We start from the raw sequence: 23,357 nt of genomic DNA, 5'->3' as shown, positions 1-23,357 counted from the left end.
TCTTCTTCGTTTCTCATTTTAATGTCCTTTTGAAAACCCACTACAGACTTATGTCAATAAATATATATATTTTTTCTATTATAGTTTTCTTCTAGCCAACTTATTATTAGCTACGTAAGAGTCTCTAGCTTACTATGTAGAACATTTAAAATACTTGGCTCGATATCTGGAAAAAATATGTTTCCTTCAAAACATATTCAAGAATGCAGTGTAGTTGTATGAGACAGGATACTGTAATAATGTGCCTTTTGACTCAAGACTTGACTTAGCCGTTCAAAGACTTGAGACTTAAACTAGGGGATTTTGAAAAATCAGAACAATTCTTTGATATTTGGAGTGTTTTTTTTTTTTTATAAATGCAGGACATCAACATATCCAGCCAAAGCTAACAACAAGGTACAATACAATTAATGTATAGGTAGTTGGTAAAATGCATCATGCGCAATAATTAGCCATGTGCTTCTGAAAATGTTGTCTTTCTCAATCTACACCCTTGCAAGTCATCGGCTGTCCGCACTACCACTAACCTGGTGGAGCACGTTTTTGATTCAAAGCTAAACCAAACACAAATAAAGCCATCCTCCTCCCATGGAGACAAACAAACAGAGCACGATGTAGTAGTTGTCCTTTTAAACTCTGCCAGCTCCCAGAATTGATTCCATGAATGTTCTTGATGTTTTGTTTTAAAACGTAGAAAAAGTAGTTTGTATTTTTGTTGTGTTCTGTTTCAATTTACAACTTTAACCCAAACCCAAACCCTAACCACTTGTTTAGAACTGGGACTTTGATCCGGTAGAAAATACATTAGCCACAAACGTAATTGAGAATGCAGTTTAGTAGTCGGGAACAAAATGTTTTAGGAGAAAGGGTTCTCTGTAGACATACATGTTTCATTATTTTGTAAATCAGTCAGCCAGCCTTTTTCTGAATAACAAAATAGTAGGGGCAGTTTTTAAGAAGTATCCCTATAAGCTTAGCTACAGCTAGCTCCGCTTTGAACTACCAGCACTTCTGCAGTAATAGAAATACAAATATTTAACTCTTATTAGTCTATACGAAAACACAATGTTATGTTACGTGCTGAATTTATTTTTTAGATTACATATTCTTAATTTCAGACTGAAAATATTCTTTCAATTGTGATTAAAGTGAAGGACATCGTATAACCAGCACTGACATTCCTTTGGTCATCTGGGGAAAAACAATCTTTATCCTCAGAAATCAAACTATTGAAAGGCACCAGAAAGTCAGCTAAGTCCTTATATCTAAAGGCTCATTGACGCTGTACTCACAAGTATGTGCCAAGTCGTCAAGAAGAAATAGTGGTTGGCAGATTGAATAGGAGCAAATGATAATGAGAGTTATATCAGCTCTTGTAAGAAAATGGGAGCAGCTTTTCTTACCTCAGATAACCAAATTAAAAGTCTATTATATAGCATGGTGAACTACCGTTGACCTTAGTCAAACAGTCGCCATTTTGTGAGAAACTACATCATGATTGACACGTTCACATTAGGTTAAACGTTTTTTAATTGATTTTCTAAATGAACCAAGTCGTTTTTTGCATTATTGTTTTGTCCTTATTTAAGGGTTCTTGTGATGGGTTTAATAAAACGTAGTTAAAGTGAGAGAGGGACAAATAAAAAGCTACAATTAAATGCTTTTGAGGTATACAAATTGCATTGCCAATGAAAATGATTGTACCCTGAAAAAACTGAAACTTTGACTTTGAAAATGTATAATGTCGACAGATTACATATAACTGTATTAGGTTATGAAAGCAATAATATTAAGTTGAATCTAATTTTTAATACTTAATATTATTGCTTTCAACTAACGTAATACAGTTATGTGTAATCTGTTGACATAATACATTTAATTAAAGTCAACGTTTCAGTTTTTTCAGTGTAGGGAATGAAACTCTTCCCCTTTTAAAGTGACTTCCAGTACAAACCACGCCCACTTCCGTCTCCCATCCGAACAAGGAGAGGAATAATAATGTTGGTTAAACACATTCAGATAAGGATATTGATGTTTCTGAAGATCCCGATTTGGCCACTTATATCTATGGGGCCAGTTTAAGCAGTATCCTCTGTGTGACCTCTAAGATAAATGTGTTTGGACAGCTAACGGCTCCCAACCAGTCACTGACATGTACTGCAGACTGCATGGTTGAGGGGAAGACGGCTGGAGAAGGTAGCTCAGACAACCATGAAGACTTCTGAACGTTTTTTAAATGTCTCTTGCGCAGCTAAGTGCATGTTGCTCTGCTTTTATTGTCCCTCTACAGAAAAGAAAGAGCTATGAAGCATTTAGGTGTGATGTATATGTATTTACTTACTTCTAACCAGCACCTGAGTAAAGATTAACACCCCAACATACCAGTGAGAATTAAACAGCCACAGTTGTCAAATTGACCGGGTGTATTTATCTTTTCGCTCCAGCCCTCTAATAGAAAAGACGAGGAAAAGGTCATCTGATGCCACTAGGATGGACATTGCAAAGCCCCATGGGTAATGTAGTTGCTTGCTCAAAATGTTCGCATGAGATGTTTTCACTGAGATCTCACAGAGGGGTGGGGAGGTGACGTTTCCGGGTCAAAGGAGCGCTAAATCTTTCCGCCTGCATGTTACCGTGTTAATTAAGTGCTGCATTTGGCTACACACACACACACACACACACACACACACACACACACACACACACACACACACACACACACACACACACACACACACACACACACACACACACACACACACACACACACACACACACACACACACACACACACACACACACACACACACACCGTTTTTTTCAGTAATGGCTGCTTTCTCTTTTTTTCCTTTAAGTGCCCTGAAGGAGTCACCATTTCTATCTAAGCTTTTGAAACTAATTACAAGCAATACTTTTTAGGCTTAAAGATAATATTTAAGCCGCTGAGTGTGATGCATTTTAGTGGGTAAAACCTGACTGTGAGACTTTTATTAGTTCCCCCCAAACCAACCATCTTTAATTTCTGTACGTCAAGGGAGTACTTTTATCTAACATTCGGTCGGGTTACCTCCCATGCCCGCAGCTTTACCCTGCATCACTCGTTCTCTCAGCCTCTCTTCACCACTAAGGACAGAGGGTGTCGTATTGTCATACTGCTGATATTCTGTACAAACTGTGAAGTCCACTGAGACAAATGTAACATTTGTGATATTGGGCTATATAAATAAACATTGATTGATTGATGCCTCTAGCCCTATAGAGAGATGACTACTCCTGGGGTTCCATCCTATCTCATCCTGCCTTGGCAATGACCCTCTGCACTGACTTACCTTCAGTGACATGGGACACATCACTAAGCACTTACCTCTACTGCATTGTGTCCACTTCGGTCATCCATCTCCTGGTTTCCTGGACAGAGGGGAAAGATGGAGGGAAAAGAGACGAAAGTGGCAGCGAAATGTCTGTGTTAAACTGTCATTTATTATGACTGAGTCCTAAGATGTTTTCAAGAGCACGAAAACAGGACCCTTTATTATCATCCAGCCAGCTGACTTTGAAAAGTGTAAAAATGACAAAGAAATTAACTTAATTTTTAACATAACATAAGTATTTTGTTAATAAATGTACAACGCAGGATAACTGAACCTTGGTGGTCAGGATTACTACAGTACATAGATGTGTAAATGAATGTACAATTATTTCTAGATCTTAACAAGTTGTTATGATCATAAAGTACATTTATATATTGTTCAGGTCCAGACACCGGTTATGCCTTGGCCTTTTTACTGTCTTTAAAAGATCAACTGAGGCATTAGATTGTTGAAATTGCAATCAACTGAGGCATTAGATTGTTGAAATTGCACTTTTTTTTTTTTTTTTTTTTAAAGAAATGTCAGCTGCTCATAATCAAGTGTAAAAATATAGTTAATTAAATGTGAACATTTTCCGAATGAACTTTTTTTAACTAAACCAAAGGGAACCATGGAGTATTTATTGTGACTGTATGTTGCCCCTGAACTGAAATGAGTTTGACAGCCCTGGTATAAAATATATTTTCCCAATGAATGAATTCATGAAAACAGCCGTGGTTAAACTTTGTTGCAACATTGGGAAAATGAATGCAATTGAGGGCGAGGTGTGTTATGGAATTAAAAAGGTGCACACACACTCACTCACACACCTGATGGGGAGCCCTGTTTGCCACGCAGTTCTAGCTGGGTGCCGTTGTTCTTCACCGAGTGTGCCTTGGCCCCCTGCTGCTTCTCCAGCTCCCCTGCAGAGAACACAACACAAACACGATGATCACATCAACACTATGGCAGAAGAAGGAGCTATACAGACAGACAGGTACAGCGGAAGGTGTAGGCGTCAGAATATTAACCGACATAGCTCTACTTTATTTCAAATGCCGAACACACGCTCTCATTGCCTTCCCCTCCCACTCTCGCCTCTAATCTCCAAACGCAATCTTTCTAATTACACTTCACACTTGATGGTAATTGCATGTCATTTCCAATCATGATGACTACATGTTGTTTTGTCTCAGACACCTCCATGAATTCAAATTTGTTACTGCACAACTGCCAGGAGCCACATTTAGAGTGCCACACACAATGTCCTTCATTTCGTTGTGGTGCAAGTGTGGCAAACATGTGACAAACTAAACAGGAAGTGACCTGTTTGGTCGTTTATTAAAGCTTCATGTAACAGAGCGTTCAAAGAAGCTTTCATGTATTTTGTCACAAATTATAGGGGAAATTGAAAAAAGTTTGTTAAATGGTGCAGGACTTTTATTGATATTTGTAACGTACCTGTAATTATCACATTTCATACGTTTGTGCCCCTAATTTGACATAGAATAGCCTTTTGTTGTTGTTGTTTAGAGTAGATGTAACTGTGACTTAAAATAATCATAAACAGATGTTGATAATGATGAAGATCCAGATAGAGGGAAAATGCACCGTGTATTAATAATAATAAGAAACCGTTTCCTTCCTGTCTCACAGAGGGAAGCCCAAACATCCGCAGGCATGTTTGCTAATGTGCCGACAATTCAAAACCCTTCGGAGACGACAGAGCTGCCAGAAATCCTTCTTGTTTCAAACTTTTTTATATTATTTCTTGAGGAAAATGTTGTGCTGCTTTGGTTTTTATATATCTTTTAACAAATAGTTCTCAACTTGACTTCTTATATGTGTGCGTTAGTTTGTGTTTGTGCACAGTAGCTGTCTCTCCTAGCTCCACTCTACTGCCCTGCCCCCCCCCCCCCCCGTATGTTGCTGGCCCTTCCTCTCTCTGAAGCGGAATGCAGTTGCGTCATGTCCCAGCAGGGATGCTCTCTTTGAGGCCCACTGGCAGGAGCCGGGCTCTGAATACTCTGCTTTTTCATGTGGGTCTCAGTACGTGCATGTCGTATTGTCTGGAGAATGTCATATGTGCAAACAACTGAGGTGCCTGGCAGCTTCCAGGAACACTGGCCTCCGTTCACCTCCTGTGTACTACCTGCTGCCGTCTGTTAGGGCTGCAGTGCGCCAAAGGAAACTAAATGCAAAAGTCAGCCTGCAACCGCACGCTAACGAATAATACAAAACAAAGGAATGGCTTCTGACCCATGTGTACTAGAGACTATATTTAACATTTCCCACACAGTGTAATCATTCACTGTAGTCAGCCATTTTCCAAGATGTGAGATTATGATTTGGTCAAAAGATGATGCTGGGTGCATTGTTCATTGCCAGAGAGGAACCAAATACTTGGTAGACACAAGCTTGCACAAGTATAATGAACATGCAGCAGCAACAACACTCATACAGAGAATTAGGATCAATCCAAGAATGATATGAACCTTCTTTATGTCCCATGTACCCATCACATTCTCTCTCTCAGTCTTAGTGGTATTATAAAGTGGGAAACCATTTAAAGACGCTTACACTCGATGCGTATCTGCTCCATCTCCGACACCTCCGCGATTGATTCCTTCAGATCTTCTATGAACTTAAGCAGCTCCTCTGCACTTTGGGCACAGAAGTTAAGGACCTGCTTCTTGTCCGAGCCAAACGGTGAGAGGATGGTGATGCCATGAGGGTAGTCTGGCAACGATGTGGGATCGTTGAGAAAAGAATAAGAAGAGACATTTCAAGAATTGTCTACAATATATTAGCTAGTTTTTCTTTTTAAAACATTTACATCTAGGGAAATGTTTTAAAAAGTCATTGTATTCTTCTTTTGGAGATAGTGCAAAGGCAATATTAATGTGACACATTTCTATAGGACCGACCAGTTCTATAATAATGCATTTCTATCATCATGAATATAAAATAAAGGGATAATATAAAATATGGTCATAACTCCTTTATCCCTTGCTCACGTCACTTCCTGTGACATGGGCAGCTGTCTGCAGGCAAGACTTTGTGACTTACATTCATTCTCAAACAAATGAAACTGCATGCCAAGCAGGCCCATTGCTTTGCAGAAGGTGTAGGCTGCAGAACTCTTCTTCTTTGGACAAAGCTTCAAGATCTGCACACAATCAGAAAGCAATAATAACGGTGAGAGACAGGAGAGCAGCTCAAAAAACAAATGTCTTTCTGATTATCATTGAGATTTCCATATAAGAAAAATAGCTCTGATAGAAACACTCTGTTTGATCATTTAAAATATATTGAAAGAGCAGAAAGTCAATATTAATGTTCACTACCAGTTTCCGATTGTGAAAAACAACACCTTGTCAACCTCATTTCAGGATGTATTAGAGATATTATTGTGCTTATCGAACGACCTTCGGGTAGAGAAAGATGAGGGGCAATGTTTTTCAGCGCAATTGTGAGGGGCATAATCTGCCAAGCGAGCTGTTTTAAACTAATACATCACATCGGCACTTCAAACACTTCTTGCATATCTATGCTGCTAGAACAGGGGCCGAATTCAAAGAGAAAACTCCCCATCACTTTCATTCCCCAGCAAAAGCTTTCAAAGACAATTCCTGCCCTGCTTTCAAAGCTGTCAGGAGAAAAAAACAGAAAGTATCGCAACGCTAACTTTAAGTGCCAAATTAACAGAATTCCCCTCTGGGCTGGAAGACTCTTCTGCTTTTTTACCTTCTACTTCAGAATCGGCCTTCTCACCTCTTTTTCCAGCAGCTACCGATGACGTGTTATGCTTTAGCAGGAAAGAGAGAAGTAGAGTAGCCGTGTTTTTTTACCCAGGCTGTGTTTTTTGGAGTGAGTTCAATGTTAATTATACCCATCATTAAACCTTTGATAATGTTCCAATCGACATGATCAAGTGAACAACTTATCTAAATTGTGAAGCATAACTTTATAACTGGCCCTTAAAGCTGCTCTGTTGGGGACAGATCTTCCCGTATTAACTGTACATGCTACCAAGTACTATTAAAAAGGGAGGGCCGGGACCACAAAGGCAGATTTTAGGGAAGTTCCTTCAAGGGTTAAAATTGGAAAAGACAAAATGTATTTATAGCCCATAAAATGGTGTCCCTACCTTGGACCAATGGCCCCAAAGACTGTGGGCAAAGATTATGGCTGTAAACCATATGGAAATAATAACAGCGAAACTACTCAAGATTGACATTTATTTAGCAAAGTACTCGCCTGTTATAAGTCTTTACTTCCTTTCTCCTTTCCTTTCCTTTTCTCCTTGTCATCTTCATATCTTTTATTTGTCTTTATTGTCATTATTCGTTTTATTATAATGTATTATGTTGTTAGTAAATACTTTTGACTTTTGTATGCACTCTGAGAAATTAGAATAATTTAAAAAAGAAGGTATAGTAAAGTGAACATATTGTAAACATGTAATTGGACATTATATTGTACTTTTTGCTTTTTCTATCTGTTCCATGTTGTGTGCGACTCACTGTCAAGGAACTTGTTTTAATACAAAATAAAAAAGTAAGGTCCAGAGAGACGCGAGTTATGAAAAATAAAGGAAGAGAGGGAGCCCTCAGTGAAAGGAGGTGATGGCTCATTGCAGCTGTCACAACAGAATAAGAGGCTTTAATATCCACGGAGCAGCAGAAACAACCGCTTCAGAGGCAGCTAAAGAACAACTGGGAGCAACATAAACAGTATGACAAATATGGATTTTTAATATGAATCTTTCCTTGTTAACTTACCACAATGAGATCATTGAAGAGGAAGACTTCTCTCTGGTGCGCCGCCTGTTTCTGGGCCTTGTTGACATCAGTCACCTCAAACAGTCGACTGCAGCACACCAGTCTTCTGTGAGGGACAGAGAGAACCTGCAGACAGAGGGACAGGCGTTTAAAGCTTCACTCGCTCTGAGAGGCTTTACAGTCATTGAAGAAATAGAGGCTGAAAGAGACACATTCCCCTCAGAGGAACTGGGTAGAGTGTGTTGAAGTGAAACAGGAAGACTTTAAATAGTACTGCACATTATTCACTGAGTTTAAAGCTGGGACTGAAGTGTCAGATCAAAACTCATTAAGCACACTTCACTGAGAAATATTAATGACATTGAAAACTGACCTAGGAGTCTTAAAACATGAATTGCAGAACCACAAGTGCTGTTTCAAGGTTATGCAAGATTGTGAAGAAAATGTGAATATATGCAGGTTGACTATTTCTGATCATTTTCTACATTTTTTGCATCTCACCCTTTTTATATTAGCTAGCTAAGATGTGTGCAATCAAACGTATCATTTTAGAACATTAAATGTATAACTACAGTCTTTGTGATGCTTGCTTTAGCTTCTTCCAGTAACCCGAGAAGTCCTCTAAAGCAAGGTCAAGCTACATTTTGTTGTTATTGTTGTTGTCGAGCTCTAGATGTAAGGCTGAATCAGATTATAGAAGGTGGAGGTCTATTGAAACAGCAGATTACACTACAAAAATGGCGGAGACTGATCTAATCATGTCCTCGCCTCTTACACGCTCCGTCTCTGTGCTTGTCTCTGTGTTGGATCACTGCAGGAATCCAAACAGCGGCTGCGTGACTGTCAGTCGGTGTGGAGTAGATCCCCTCTTCATGAAAAGAAAATAACTATCCTCAGCCTCTGTTCAGCTCTCTCTCTGTGCATGTTCAATCTTTATTCTCTCTGATCCCTGTGGACTATTTACAGTGCAGTGAGTACACACACAGCCTCTCTTATCCCTCATATCTGCAGGGTCCACACACTCACAGCCAGCCTGGTTTCTCATTACCCTAATGTCAGAAACATGTAGAGACATCATTAGCTGGAAATGCCTCTTGCATCTAGAGTGAACACGGTCTTGTTCTAATGGGATTATTTAGAAACGGTGAGCCAGGACAGTTTACTCATACGATTAACAATTAATGAATGGCTACATAGAAATTGGTTTTACAATTGTTAATCGTTGCAAATAATTTCCCAACGATTAACAATTTAAGAAGAGTATTTACACCAAGCAAAAAAAAAACATCCTCATACATCTTCATGATAGCCTTTCTAAGGAAGAAGTGTTTTTATAACAGACAGCTCTGATGGACAGGAATAGTCCCTTCCAGTCACACCAATCCATCAATGTTTGGCTATGACACTCCCCCTGTGGCTATTCATCCATCACCGACATCATCTTAAAGGCTCGTTTTATAAAGGCTATTGTAAACTGGTACCTAAGTATCATAAATGAAGAGAGGTTCCAGACAATGAAATAAACTCAGTGCATTTTCAAAATGTTAATCATTTTCCATATTGGCTTTTGTATAGTGGATGTGATGTGGTCAATTCCCAGAGTGTATGGGAAACAAATCACCAACGTTTACCCTGGAACTATATGCCATGAATAACTGATTGAAATGGATTTGATAAGATTAAAAAAAACAATTCCCTGAACTGTTTAATCATTTAAAAAAAGCCTTTCAGTGTTATCAGTTGGCACTCAGAGCACATTCCCACAGGAATCAGAGTCAATTATAAAGCTAAACATCCGTCTCAGACTTACTACGGCCGAAACACAAACATCTCTATAAACATATCCACAGGATGAGTTAAAACAATAGTCATAAGCAGAGGTGGAAGAAGTACAGTATTTTACTGAGGTAAAAGTAGCAATAATACAGTGTAAGAATACTCAGTTAAAAGTAAAAGTCCTGCAAACAAAATCTTACTTAGAAGTACAAAAGTATTGGCATTAAAATATATTCAAAGGATATTTAATTACTGTATGTACTACTACTACTGGCTATATTCACATATAACTACACTGAACAAAAATATAAACGCGACACTTTTTTTTGCTCCCATTTTTCATGAGATGAACTCAAAGATCTAAAACATTTTCTATATACACAAAATAACCATTTCTCTCAAATATTGTTCACAAATCTGAAAAAATCTGTGATAGTGAGCACTTCTCCTTTGCCGAGATAATCCATCCCACCTCACAGGTGTGGCATATCAAGATGCTGATTCGACAGCATGATGATTGCACAGGTGTGCCTTAGGCTGGCCACAATAAAAGGCCACTCTGAAACGTGCAGTTTTGCTTTATTGGGGGGGCATGGGGGGGTCCGAAAACCAGTCAGTATTTGGTGTGAGGAGTAGGGGTAGGGTTAGGGTTAGGGTTAGGGTAATGTTGTGAATCGAGTGGCCCATGGTGGTGGTGGGGTTATGGTATGGGCAGGCGTATGTTATGGACGACGAACACAGGCCACTCGATTCACAACATTCCCCTAACCCTAACCCTACCCCTCACACCAGATACTGACTGGTTTTCGGACCCCCCCCAATAAAGCAAAAATGCACGTTTCAGAGTGGCCTTTTATTGTGGCCAGCCTAAGGCACACCTGTGCAATAATCATGCTGTCTAATCAGCATCTTGATATGCCACACCTGTGAGGTGGGATGGATTATCTCGGCAAAGGAGAAGTGCTCACTATCACAGCTTTTTTCAGATTTGTGAACAATATTTGAGAGAAATGGTTATTTTGTGTATATAGAAAATGTTTTAGATCTTTGAGTTCATCTCGTGAAAAATGGGAGCAAAAACAAAAGTGTTGCGTTTATATTTTTGTTCAGTGTATATACTGTATCATAGTTTATGTATGAGTTTTTATTAATATTTTTTATAATCTTATAATCCACATTTTTCGTGGCTACCAAAATCTAGTGGAGTTGGAATTACATTACACGAATTGCCACAAGTCAATAAGCTATTATAAACCAAATGAACTCCATCTGATAAGCACCAGATTGCAGAAAGAAAAAGTTAGTGACTAGCTGAGGAACATAGCAGAGCATTTTGCAGCTTTGATAATGAATATTTTCAAAGTGAGTTCATATTGGACTTGCATTCAGCTGGCAACCAAAACAACTCTGAATGATCATGTTGCTTTTTCCTGCTGGATGATGAATAGTCGACTGTCTACCCAGACATTGAGAATGTGTCCTTACCGTTTTCATTCCCACAATGGACTGCTCCACCTTGGAGACGTAGGTGACGTGGTCTTCGTTGGAGCGTAACTCCCTCTGTTGTATTCTTTCATAGATTCCCACCACCATGTCTCTGGGGATATCTGCTCCGTCATCAACACCTATGATGGGAAGAGGCCGGTTACACACAACTATACACACATCTCAGGGTGGTTGCATCAGAAGGAATATGGAGTGTGTCGTACCTGTCATATAAAAAGTGTTGCATTACACACTCATGTGCAATATATCCAATGTACGCTTTATTTTTCTGTAAACAGTACCAGCTACTCTTATAATTGTATATGGTCACTTAAATTGCTACTTGTTTTACCATGGTGTACTTAGCTGTTATTTGTTTTTTTTACATATTGTGATTTTGTATTAATAACTTCTAATATGTACGTGTATTCCTTTTATTTGCACTATATCTGTGTGTTGTGTGTGTGTGTGTGTGTGTGTGTGTGTGTGTGTGTGTCTTCTGCTGTTGTAACACCGTAAATGTCCCCGTTGTGGGACAAATAAAGGAATTCTGATTCTGATTCGACCAATGGTAGAGGAGCCATATAGTGTTTACTCTTGCTTACATACAGCAGGGTTTGTGTCCCTGATACAAAAAGAGACAACATGTTTATACATGACAGTAGATATATTTTACTGACAGGTTTGCACGAGGAAAAATAAATCTTGCGTGAAAAATCTGTCAGTATTTAACAATGTAATACATTCTAATAAATTCCTCAGTGCAAGTGAGAGCTCTCTGTTATCTTGTCTGTCAGTCTTTGGCTTTCTGTCTTTCACTGTCTTCATTAAATAATGGCAGAAGGCAATGTGAGAGGAGGTTAATTGGCAAGGGAAAGGGTAACACCCGTAGAAGATGTTCTGTCTGGAACACAGCGCTGGCATTTGGACGCAAGTAGAGCTGCATGCCATCAGGCTGAAAGGTTGCCCCCCATTATACGCTCTCAGCTGTACCATGCTGCGATTTCAATGGGGCAGGATGGGTTGGAGAAAATGAAGGAGCCACAAGTGATGGCGGTGACAGTGAGGCACCATGGGACACCGCCGAGACATCGCTACAAATTATGGAGTCAGGGGGAGTGGAGGACATGTCCCGGGGGAGATGTGTGTAAAGTGTCAGATAAATAAGTTACAATTTCTTTGCAGAGTGGCTCCCCTTTTAAAATGCTTTCATCGCACTCCTTATCACTTCGCTGCCTTTTTTCAGTTGGTTGGGCATTCATGGTCCCCAGATTATAAACCCTACAACTAGTGACTTTGATTTAGATCTCTAGATGTATGTACTGTACACCCCCTAACAACATGTTCTGGTATGCTTGGTGATTCCTTAAAGGGACAGACAACACCAGCATTACAAATAGATTGTTTATGTGTGAGTGTTATAGAACTAGATGACACGTGGGTGTTCAAAGCCAAGAAAATACATCAACAGGTCAAAAATGTAAATTGTTCATTTATTTGGATTTTGACACAGTTTTGAGTCAGTTTTTGTACTTTGTGTTTAGTGCAAATAAGCAAAATACTGTGTTACTAACAAGTTAGCATTGTGCCAAAATTAGCATTAAGCTAAAATCAGTATACAGAGCCACTAGCAGGACAAAAGGAAAGCCTGTTTTATTTGCCTCTTCTCTTTCCCTGTCTACTTGTGTTTCTATCCAAACTCTCTGTGTAAATCCGAGCCCATCCTCTCAGTAAATTAGACATTAGAAATGCCATTGTTCTATGATTGATTCATGGTGGGAGCTGGTTTACATTATATTTCCCCATTTGGAAACAGCTTTGTCACTGGCATTCTGTTTTAATTGAGATAATGAATTTTCTGTGGTTCTTCATTACTATTGGTTTCTAGCGCATAATTGCATTTCACCTCAGTCAATTAGCTAATTGAGTTATTCTTCTGTCAGTGTGTACGAGAGGCATGAGTGAACGAGGAGAGAGAAACGGACGGAATATAAACAAGGGAAGACAGATGAATAAACAGAACAAATGATATTCTGACGGAGAACCAAACACGATAAGAGAATGGAGGAAGAGACAGAGAACACATAATAAACAGAGCAGAAGACAAATAGAGAAGCCGGGAGAGAGTGGCATATTTTTATTTGCATAAGATGCTGAAATCGATTTTCCAACTTAATTTAATTGTGGGGAACAGTCTGGATTAATCTATTAAAGTTGTTCTACATCGACCTCAGTGTTCCCTGAGTGATTGTGCAGAAGGAAAGCAGAACTACAGAATGAGCATCTGTCTGCATGCGGGAGACAAGAATTACAGGTGCCTTCTGTCGTAGCGCTATGAGTTGTGAGTGCAATAAAATGTAACCTTACTTTTATTACCTGAACTTATGCAGGGCATTTTGATTGAATAAAGATCCAAACACTGTTGGACACTGATTCAATTTAAATGATTCATCTGTCTGTTTGGAGACTGAGTAGATATGATTTCTTACCATGTTGTTCCCGTAACTCTGCGGTCAGGCAATTCCATTGGTGCCATTTTTGGCATCTTGTGCCAGAGTAAATTGAAATTGAAATCCATATATTATAAATATGGGAACTTTCTTGGATCTTCCAATCTTCCTGCTCACTTCCTGTGACTCATTCCAGATTTTGGTGGTGTGATATTGGCATTTTTATATCAACAACCCACTAGCTAGAACAAAATAAACCCTATTTGTCCATCATTTATAAACCACCGTACCTTTAGTTTAGTCAGTATGAGCACTATTGCACACAACTAGGCCACTAGAACAAGACTTCTGCTAAAAATCAGCATGTTAGCTTTGCCACAGTTAGCATCTTAGCATGGCTGTAGACTTCCTTATGATTACTGTCTGTCCTGTTACTGATCCTGGTTAATTACATGATTGTCCTCCTACATACAGTATAGAGGAGTTTCAATGTCAGGGTTGGTTGAATACCAATATTAAACCTGGCAAGTCAGTGAGAAATATGTTTTTCATTCAGCCACAGATTATAGGCCTGATCCTTGTTTAGCTCCAAAGCATCCAGTTTATAATTCTCAAATGACACTGAATTACCTACAAACTAACCTACATCACTTGAGCTGATTATATCCACTAATTAATGACTCCTAATTCCCTTGAATGTGCCTCTACACAAAACTGCTGAGTCACTCACCTCGTAGGTTGCGTATGAAGTCCTCCAGCATCATCTTGCGGTCGGGCTTGATGTTTGGACTGTACATGTCCGTGTTGAGCAGGATGATGGCGAAGGCCAGGATGAAGATGGTGTCCGGGTTGTGAAACTGCTGCACCACGTCGGGGTTACACATGCAGTAGCGCTGACTATTGGTGGAAAGAAAGAGGAGCATTTAATAACAGAGGACACAAACATGGAGGAATGACAGAGAGAAACAGGAAGATAGGGTGTTGAAAATAACCAGTGAGGCCAGTTAGAAAAACAAAATAGGATGTAAAAAGACAGGAGAAGAGACAGATAATACGTTATTCCAGACACTGAAGGCATCCTTCAACGCACTACAAATACATGTAATCTTGTACTTTACTTCAGTACTTCCATTTGAGGTAACTTTGTACTTCTACCCCAGTACAATTCAGACGTAAATCGTGTACTTTTACATCACTACATTAACGTAGTACCTTTAGTTACTTTGCAGCTATGGATTAATGATACGATCAATAAATGCACATGCTACCCATCAGTAGATACAATAATTAAAATGAGTTCCTTTACAAGCTTGATAAACACATTAATACATATCTATAATGACAACATACAGTATACTATATATGATTCTGAAATTGGCTGCTCTGCATAGCGAGTATTTTTACTTTTGAGTATATTTACATGCCAATACTTTTGTTCTTTTACCTGAGTAACATTTTGAATGCAGGACTTTTACTATTTTACTTGACGTTTTAATTTAGCTTGCGGTTTATCTGAAGCTGGCTCTTAGAGCAGAGAAACACTCAGAGGCTCATTGTATCTAACATTGTCACTCTGTATAAACACATGTGTCCCAGTGGATCGGATGCTAACACGGATTGTGCACAACCCAAGATAACATCAAACACAAGACTTATTCACAGACTTGGTTTTCCACTGAGCCATATTTAAAATGTATGGGCCTGCTTGCTGGATTTATGTAGGTTGTAGAGAAGACAGATGAAGTTTGAAATATGAAATCCCCTTACCTAGGCATTTACTGCAAACATAATGTGACAGAGGCCAGGCTCGGCTAGATGTAGTTCCAGAAAAACACCACTCAATATAAGTGGGTGGAGAATGGAAATGCCTCTGCCTCGTGTGAAAACCATGAATCTAACAGATTTGTAGACACCTACTCTGGGTGCATATGTGTGTGCGTGTGTGTGTGTGTGTGTGTGTGTGTGTGTGTGTGTGTGTGTGTGTGTGTGTGTGTGTGTGTGTGTGTGTGTGTGTGTGTGTGTGTGTTTGTTTGTAGCCTTTATTTAACCAGGTGAAGCCCCTTGAGATCAAAAGATCTCTTTTTCAAGGGTGACCTGCAGGACATTAGTTACACATGTAACATAAAAACAACAGAACAACAATAAGGATGACATACAACATAATGTACAGGGTACAGTTTACAAACTCTATTTACAGTGACAGGTACCATGAGTATCAAACAGCATGTCACCCAGCCGAGTTTTAAAATGATGCAGGGGAACCAAAGTGCTCAGTTTTAAACAGGTTTGCAGACTGTTCCAGTTTAGTGGAGCTGCACAACTAAAAGCTTTCTTCCCTAAGACAGTCCTAGCACTTGGCACATTTAATAAAACAACATCATGAGATCTCAGGCAATACGTACTTTCAGTTCGTCGAGAGATCAGAGCGCAGATATAAAAAGGTAGTTTACCCAACATGGCTTTATAGATGAACATGTACCAATGACTGAGCCTCCGTACAGTTAGTGAAGGAAGACCTGCCTTGGCATACAGGGTACAGTGATGAGTCAGTGCTTTACAGTTAGTAACAAATCTCAGAGCGCTGTGATACGCAGCATCTAACTTTTCCAGGCAATGGGCAGGTGCATTCATATAGATCAAATCACCAGAGTCCAGCACAGGTCAAAAGGTCACAGTGACTAGCCTTTTCCTGGCTTCAAATGAGAAACAGGACTTGTTCCTGTAGAAGAACCCTAGCCTAACCCTCAGCTTTTTAAGCAGATTAGTGACCTGAAGTTTAAAAGAGAGACAATCATCAAGCCAGATACCTAAGTATTTGTAACAGGCAACAACTTCAAGTTGTTTGTTTTGACAATATCAAAAACAGGCTCTGGTGTCTTTTTTGCTTTTGAAAAGAGCATTACCTTGGTTTTATCCACATTTAAAATAAGCTTTAATTCAGAGAGCTGAGTCTGAATAGTGTTAAAAACAGCCTGTAATTTAACAACAGCCTCTTTAATGGAGGGACCTGCACAATACATCACAGTATCATCCGCATAAAAATGCATCCGCATCCACATTTTCACCTAAACTGTTGATATATATGGAGAATAAAAGTGGTCCTAAAACAGGACCTTGTGGTACACCATTAGAAATGTGTAACCACTCAGAAGACAGTCCGTCAAAATGAACACATTGGGACCTTTCAGAGAGGTAGTTCACAAACCACCCCACTGCAAGGCTGGATATGCCAATACTGAGTAGCCTCTGCTTTAAGATGCGATGATCAACGGTGTCAAACGCTTTGGAAAGGTCAACAAACAGAGCTGCACAACTCTGCTTATTATCTAAAATACTAGTAATGTCATTCACCACTTTCATCGTGGCAGTGATGGTGCTGTGTTTCTTTCTGAATCCTGACTGATGTTTAAACTCCTTTACTTGTTCACTCACTAGGCGTTCAAGAACCTTAGCCAGAACTGACAATTTAGAGATTGGCCTATAGTTATTTAAAATAGTTGCCTCCCCTCCTTTCAGTAAAGGCAAGACATAAGCAGACTTCCATACTTTTGGAATTGTATTTGTGCTGAGGGAGAGGTTAAAAAGAGAAGTGAGAGGTGGAGCAATAAAGTCTGCAGCTATCTTTAAAAAGAAAGGTTCTAAGTTGTCCGGGCCGGCCGGTTTCCTAGGATCTAGCTTAGATAAGGCTTCATGAACAACATTGACAGTAAAAGGAGTGTGTGTGTGTGTGTGTGTGTGTGTGTGTGTGTGTGTGTGTGTGTGTGTGTGTGTGTGCGTGCGTGTGTGTGTGTGTGTGCGTGTGCGTGTGTGTTTAAAAAAAGAAGAGCCCACAGGTGTGAGACACATTGTTTCTCTGTGAAGTGCATGGACCCGTTGGTGAGAGCATGAATAATACAATAGTACAACACCTACCCGGTGTGAGTAATCAGAGACAGCACTATGCATACAGGAGAATGAAAAGGTGTGTGTGTGTGTGTGTGTGTGTGTGTGTGTGTGTGTGTGTGTGTGGACCCTGTGGGCATGGTGTATACTATAATCGTTATCTTAATCAGTCATCATTTCCATTGCATACATTAAGTTCATACCTTGTTGCACACACACACTTTATAATGTACTTTACAACACTGCTCAAGCTTGGCAAATGGATAAAAAAACAATGCTTGATTAGATCACTTTACTTTTTATAATGCACTCAAAGCATTTAAGCTTTACAAGCAGTAGAAGAGAATGATTTGATTTGTAGGGACTTTTTGTCCAAATCATTGAACTTGTTTAATTTACAGAAAATTCCCTTAAAAATAACTGATTATCACAGTAAGAGATGTCCGTTAAAGAGAGTGCTCAATGTAGCAGAAATAAAACACAGTTTTTTTTAGTTTAAAGTTATGTTTTGTCATTAAAAAACATAAATACAGGACTGCACACTTTCCTAAGAGAAATGGGTAACACTTTATATTAAGGTACACAAATTCACCATCGACTAGTTGTTAATTAACATGCATATTAGCAGTATATTGGCTCTTTATTAGTCATTATAAAACACTTATTAACAAGTAATAAGCCATTAGTTGAGAGTTTTTCTTCAATAACCCTCTAATTAGTGCTTATTTATTGCAAGTAAGGAATTTGTTGTACATGAGTTTTGGTCTTAATATGCTCTGCTCAATATGGGCCTAATAAGGCAGCAGTACCACAAGAAGAGTACTTCTCCCATAATAACAACACTAAACAAATATGATCTATTCTTATGGAACAAGACATGAAACTAAGTGTTAATTGTGTCTAAATAACAAAAAAATAGGTATTTCAATCTAAGAATATGTTTTGGGGTATTGACAGTTCAGCTACCAATAGCAAGGTGATATTGACCTGTATGTTTCATATTTGCACATTTATATTTTTGTAAAATGTGTACTGAAGGTCAGACAGGAAACCAGGTACAGGAAGTAGGAGAAAGTGAACTGAATAGCAGCAGTAGACATCCATGAGTAGACTATCGGTTCTTGGTTATGAACAAGACTTCACTTTAAAATAGGAAACATGTTCTTAGATATACATATCTAATTTTGAGTTATGTAAACACAATTAACACTTATAGTTTCATGTCTTGTTACATAAGAAAATATCATATTAAGACCAAAACTCATGAACAACAACTTCCTTACTTGCAATAAATAAGCACTAATTAGAGGATTATCGAGGAAAAACGCTCAACTAATGGCCTATTACTTGTAGAATATGGTCATGTAGAATAAGGCATTACATTATTTAGCTAATTAACAACTAGTTGATGGTTAATTTGTGTACCTTAATATGTTATCGTGTTAAAGTGTTATCGAGAAATCTATTCATTAGAGATTTTATAATAGATTATTTGAGTTTTCTTTAAATATAAAATGGGCAAGTGTATTATGATGCCACATGTGGCTTTTTATTTATACTGACATTATTATGGAAAGCATAAAAAATGAATGCAATTACAACTTCTTCATTTATAAATAAACATAATTAAAAAAATAACCTTTATATTACATATATTCTTGTGTTTTTCGACCTCTTTCTGGCATCCTTTATTTGTGTATCCTGGTAATGACAGTGCTTCACACAGATGCTAAGTGTCGGAAAACCCATCAGTAACCAGCAATTACGTCTTTGTCTGTAGATCATTATGGTCTGTAGCACCATGCAGTGAAAAGCCTTCATTTGGGCTGCTTTCTGTCTAAAGTGTGCTCTTAGTCATTTTTCCACATCCTTGTGTGCAAAGTTAAAACAAAAACAAGAGGGTAAAAAGGAACACGATGCTGCTCACAGAGTGGATTTGGCAGCCTTCAAATTTGGCATTTGCTGCCGTGTTCCAAAACACTTTTTCCTTGTTACTGAGCGCTAAAGATGGTGTACCCAGACAGCCACTGTGTACTCTGCAAGGACGGATTATTTTGCAAGACTTATACAAGTATCATGATCTTAATCTTTTATAACCATCAGAGAAAACAGCTATCGTAGGTGACTGAAGAGGTGGGAGAAGTACTCAGATATTGTGCTTAATTAAAAGTAGAAGAACCAGAGTGTGGAATACTCTGTTACAAGTAAAAGTCCTGCATTCAAAATGTTACTGAAGTAAAAGTAGAAAAGTATTAGCATGAAAATATACTTAAAGTACCAAAAGTAGTCATTGTGCAGATTGGTCCATTTCAGAATAATATATGATGTGTTTTATAATGATTGATCATGAAAGTGTTCTCAAAGCTGGTAAAGGTGCAGCTATTTTGAATGACTTTGTAGACTGCAGGGTAGCTGGTGGATTTACTCCAGGTGGAACTAAAGTCTGATTTAACACTTGATTATATTTCACATCATTCATCCATAGCCGCAAGGTAACTAAAGGTACACGGAAAAAACGTAACGTTGACTATAATAAATGTTTTATTTCGATAGATTTCACATAACTGTATTAGATTAGTTGAAAGCAAAAATATTAAGTTTGAATAAAACATACTACCGTAACAACTAATCTAATTCAGTAATGTGAAATTAGTTGACATAATACATTTAATTAAAGTCAACGTTTCAGTGTACTAAATAAATGAAGTGGAGTAAAAGTACATGATTTAACTCTGAAAAGTATTAGAGTAGAAGTACAAAGTAGCACATACTTAAAAAATAAAGTACCTCAAAATTCTACTTAAGTACAGTACTTGAGTAAATCTACTTTGTTACTTTACACCCCTGCTGTGTGTGTATGATCAATCAATCAATCAATCAATCAATGTTTTTTTATATAGCCCAATATCACAAATGTTACATTTGTCTCAGTGGACTTCACAGTTTGTAGAATATCAGTATGACAATACCTTAGTGTGTATGAGGATGTGTGTGTACTACACTGTGATGCAGGCATGAACATATGAACAGAGGTTTAACTGCAGCACTGGGATCATGATTGCTCATTCATTAGCACTCTGACGCAGCAGATACTGAGACTGCTCCTCACTTTCCCCCTCTCTTTTCACTGCTGCTTCAAATCCTCTTCACTTACTTTGGAGATTTCTCTGTGTGTGTGTGTGTGTGTGTGTGTGTGTGTGTGTGTGTGTGTGTGTGTGTGTGTGTGTGTGTGTGTGTGTGTGTGTGTGTGTGTGTGTGTGTGTGTTTGGAGGCATATCAAAGCCCAGGAGACGGGGAGGCAGGCGCAGAGAGGCAGTGGTGGTTACGCAACGCTGGTTATTTATAAACCTTCCTTCCTCTCTCCTTTTCTCCCCTTCCCCCCTCACTATCTCTCCCCCCTAATAACATGCAGAGCCAGCCTGATGTCCAACCATTAGCAGTGCCAGCCTCTCTGCCCGCTGATTATGACAATACCAATGCTCCTCTCCTCATTGGGCACCTGGACAACTGTGACAGGTGGTTGTTACTCCGGTGGGGCGGACAGTTAGCGTTAACACACAGCGCCGCAGCTGCATGCTAAATTTTCTCACGTCGCAAGTTGTGTCTAGAAATGACTCGCCCGCTGGCTATTGGGATGTGGGCTGCATTGTGAAAACTGTAGCCGGTAAGCAAAAAATAAATGTGAGGCAGCGTGACTCGACTGCTGAGATCATGTGAGAGGAATCAAGATTCAACAGTCTTTATGTTCAGTAACAGATATCCATCACTACTGGACGGTGGTGCAAAGTAACTTAGTAGATTTAAGGCCCGGACACACCAAGCCGATTGTGGCCGTCGATGGGCATCAGGCCGACGATGAGTGTCGACACGCCCTACTCAGATCGGTGTGTCCCGCACCGTCGTGTCTTTTCAGCCGTGCCGACACCTTTTCTGCCGAATACCCACCGATTCAACATGTCGAATCGGTGGGCAGTCGGCCAAAGGCTGTCGGCAAAATAAATCACTCTGATTGGCTGTTCGGCTAGCGAATCAGTGCATGAGAAACGAAACGGAAGTGAGGGACCCAAACAAACGATTAAGAAGGCAAATCTGAGATTTCATTTAACTCCAGCCCTCGACACAGGTTCGGGAAAGCCCCATGAGCTTCTCGTTGTAGAGTGAAAATGGAACGCACACGCTATTTGTTGTTTGTTTATATCACGCAGTCTGTTCTTCTTCTCTCGGTTATCACGCAGTCTGTCTTCCGGTTGTTGCCTCTTTTGAATGACGAATACACACTACCGCCGCATGCGCAGTTCATATGTGCTTCTTGGCCATCGGCTGAAGTCTTTGCGGTGTGTTCCAGTGCGACACATGGCCAAGAGGCGAGGCGACACAACAGTCGGGGGTCCTGTGTCAGTTCTTTGGTGTCAGCTTGGTGTGTCCGGGCCTTTACTCAAGTCCTGTACTTAATCTTAGGTTCTTAACTTGAGTATTTGAATTTATTGTTACTTCTTCTCCAGTACAACTCCGAGGTAAATTGTGTACTTTTACTCCACTACATTTATTTAATACCTTTACTTTACAGATTTGGATTAATGATGTGAAATATAATCAAGTCTTAAATCAGACTTTAGTTTCACCTGGAGTAAATTCACAAGCTACCACAAAGTCATTCAAACTAGCTGCACCTTTACCAGCTTTGAGAACACTTTAATGATCAATAATTAATATAAAACATATCATCTATATTATTCTGAAATGGACCAAGTACTTTTACTTTTGGTATATTTTGATGCTAATACTTTTGTACTTTTACTTCAGTAACATTTTGATTCCAGGACATTTAGACAGATTATTCTTACACTAGTAGAATATCTTAGTACTTTTCCCAACTGATAACAGTGGGATTTATGTGTGCATTTCCATTTTGATCTGTTTTTGCGATCATGGCTCTCCATTTATTTTGATTAAATCTAGTCATAGCTTGTTTTTCTCTGCGTATTTGTCCGGCACAGCTACTGTATACAGTGCTCCTGAAAAAACGAAAACAAGCCTGAGCTTGCATCTCACGAATCACAAATCCACCTATCAGCACGGCTTCAAAACTCGATGTAGGCATATGTAATGATCTAAAAACCAGTGAATTGCAAAGCTCTGCAAGACAAGCCTGGCTCAGAGTTTATGCTTGAGTGACAGTGTTTCATTTCACTTTGTATATCTGCGCAAATATCTACACACCGTGATTTACATTACAGTAGAAAGTAAATGACACGAGAAGGACAAATGAGGGACAGTTTGCATATTACACCAGATGATGAATATCCATATCCGACTCGCAACTGTTTTCCCTCTGGACAACAATAATAATAATAATAATTCCTTACATTTATTATAGCGCTTTTCCAGTGCTCAAAGCGCTTTACAGATACACATTACACATATTAAACAATGTGTTTGAATATTAGTATCAGTTTGAATTGTTTCATGAATAACACATTTGATGTTTGAAAATGTTAAAGATAACTTTCCATGATAAGAAAGACTCTAACAGCTGCAGTATAAGACATTACATTACATTATTACATGGCTTAGTTGAATACTCGATTCTGATTGGTCAATTCAGAACACGTGACATGTTGTTAATCCAG

General features: G+C 39.0%; 1 protein-coding gene across 6 annotated transcripts in view; it reads right to left on the bottom strand.

The window, feature by feature from the left end:
* iqsec3a (IQ motif and Sec7 domain ArfGEF 3a) overlaps nt 1-23,357 on the bottom strand; it is a 113,365-nt gene that overhangs the window by 4,897 nt on the left and 85,111 nt on the right. For 3 of the 6 annotated variants that reach the window (XM_034075036.2, XM_034075037.2, XM_034075038.2), the window contains 7 exons: nt 14,576-14,742; nt 11,396-11,535; nt 8,135-8,260; nt 6,420-6,519; nt 5,931-6,089; nt 4,181-4,273; nt 3,365-3,408 (listed from right to left, as the gene is read on the bottom strand). In XM_034075036.2, coding sequence (XP_033930927.1) covers nt 3,365-3,408; nt 4,181-4,273; nt 5,931-6,089; nt 6,420-6,519; nt 8,135-8,260; nt 11,396-11,535; nt 14,576-14,742 — 829 coding nt within the window. Of the gene's footprint in view, nt 1-3,364; nt 3,409-4,172; nt 4,274-5,930; nt 6,090-6,419; nt 6,520-8,134; nt 8,261-11,395; nt 11,536-14,575; nt 14,743-23,357 lie in introns of all 6 variants that reach the window. The other 3 variants (XM_034075040.1, XM_034075039.1, XM_034075041.2) reach the window with 2 other exon arrangements.

Source organism: Pseudochaenichthys georgianus, chromosome 23 (assembly GCF_902827115.2).
Source record: "Pseudochaenichthys georgianus chromosome 23, fPseGeo1.2, whole genome shotgun sequence".
Lineage (NCBI taxonomy): Eukaryota > Metazoa > Chordata > Actinopteri > Perciformes > Channichthyidae > Pseudochaenichthys > Pseudochaenichthys georgianus.
The sequence above is the reverse complement of the archived record's forward strand: the minus strand, read 5'-3'. Positions and strand labels throughout refer to the sequence as shown.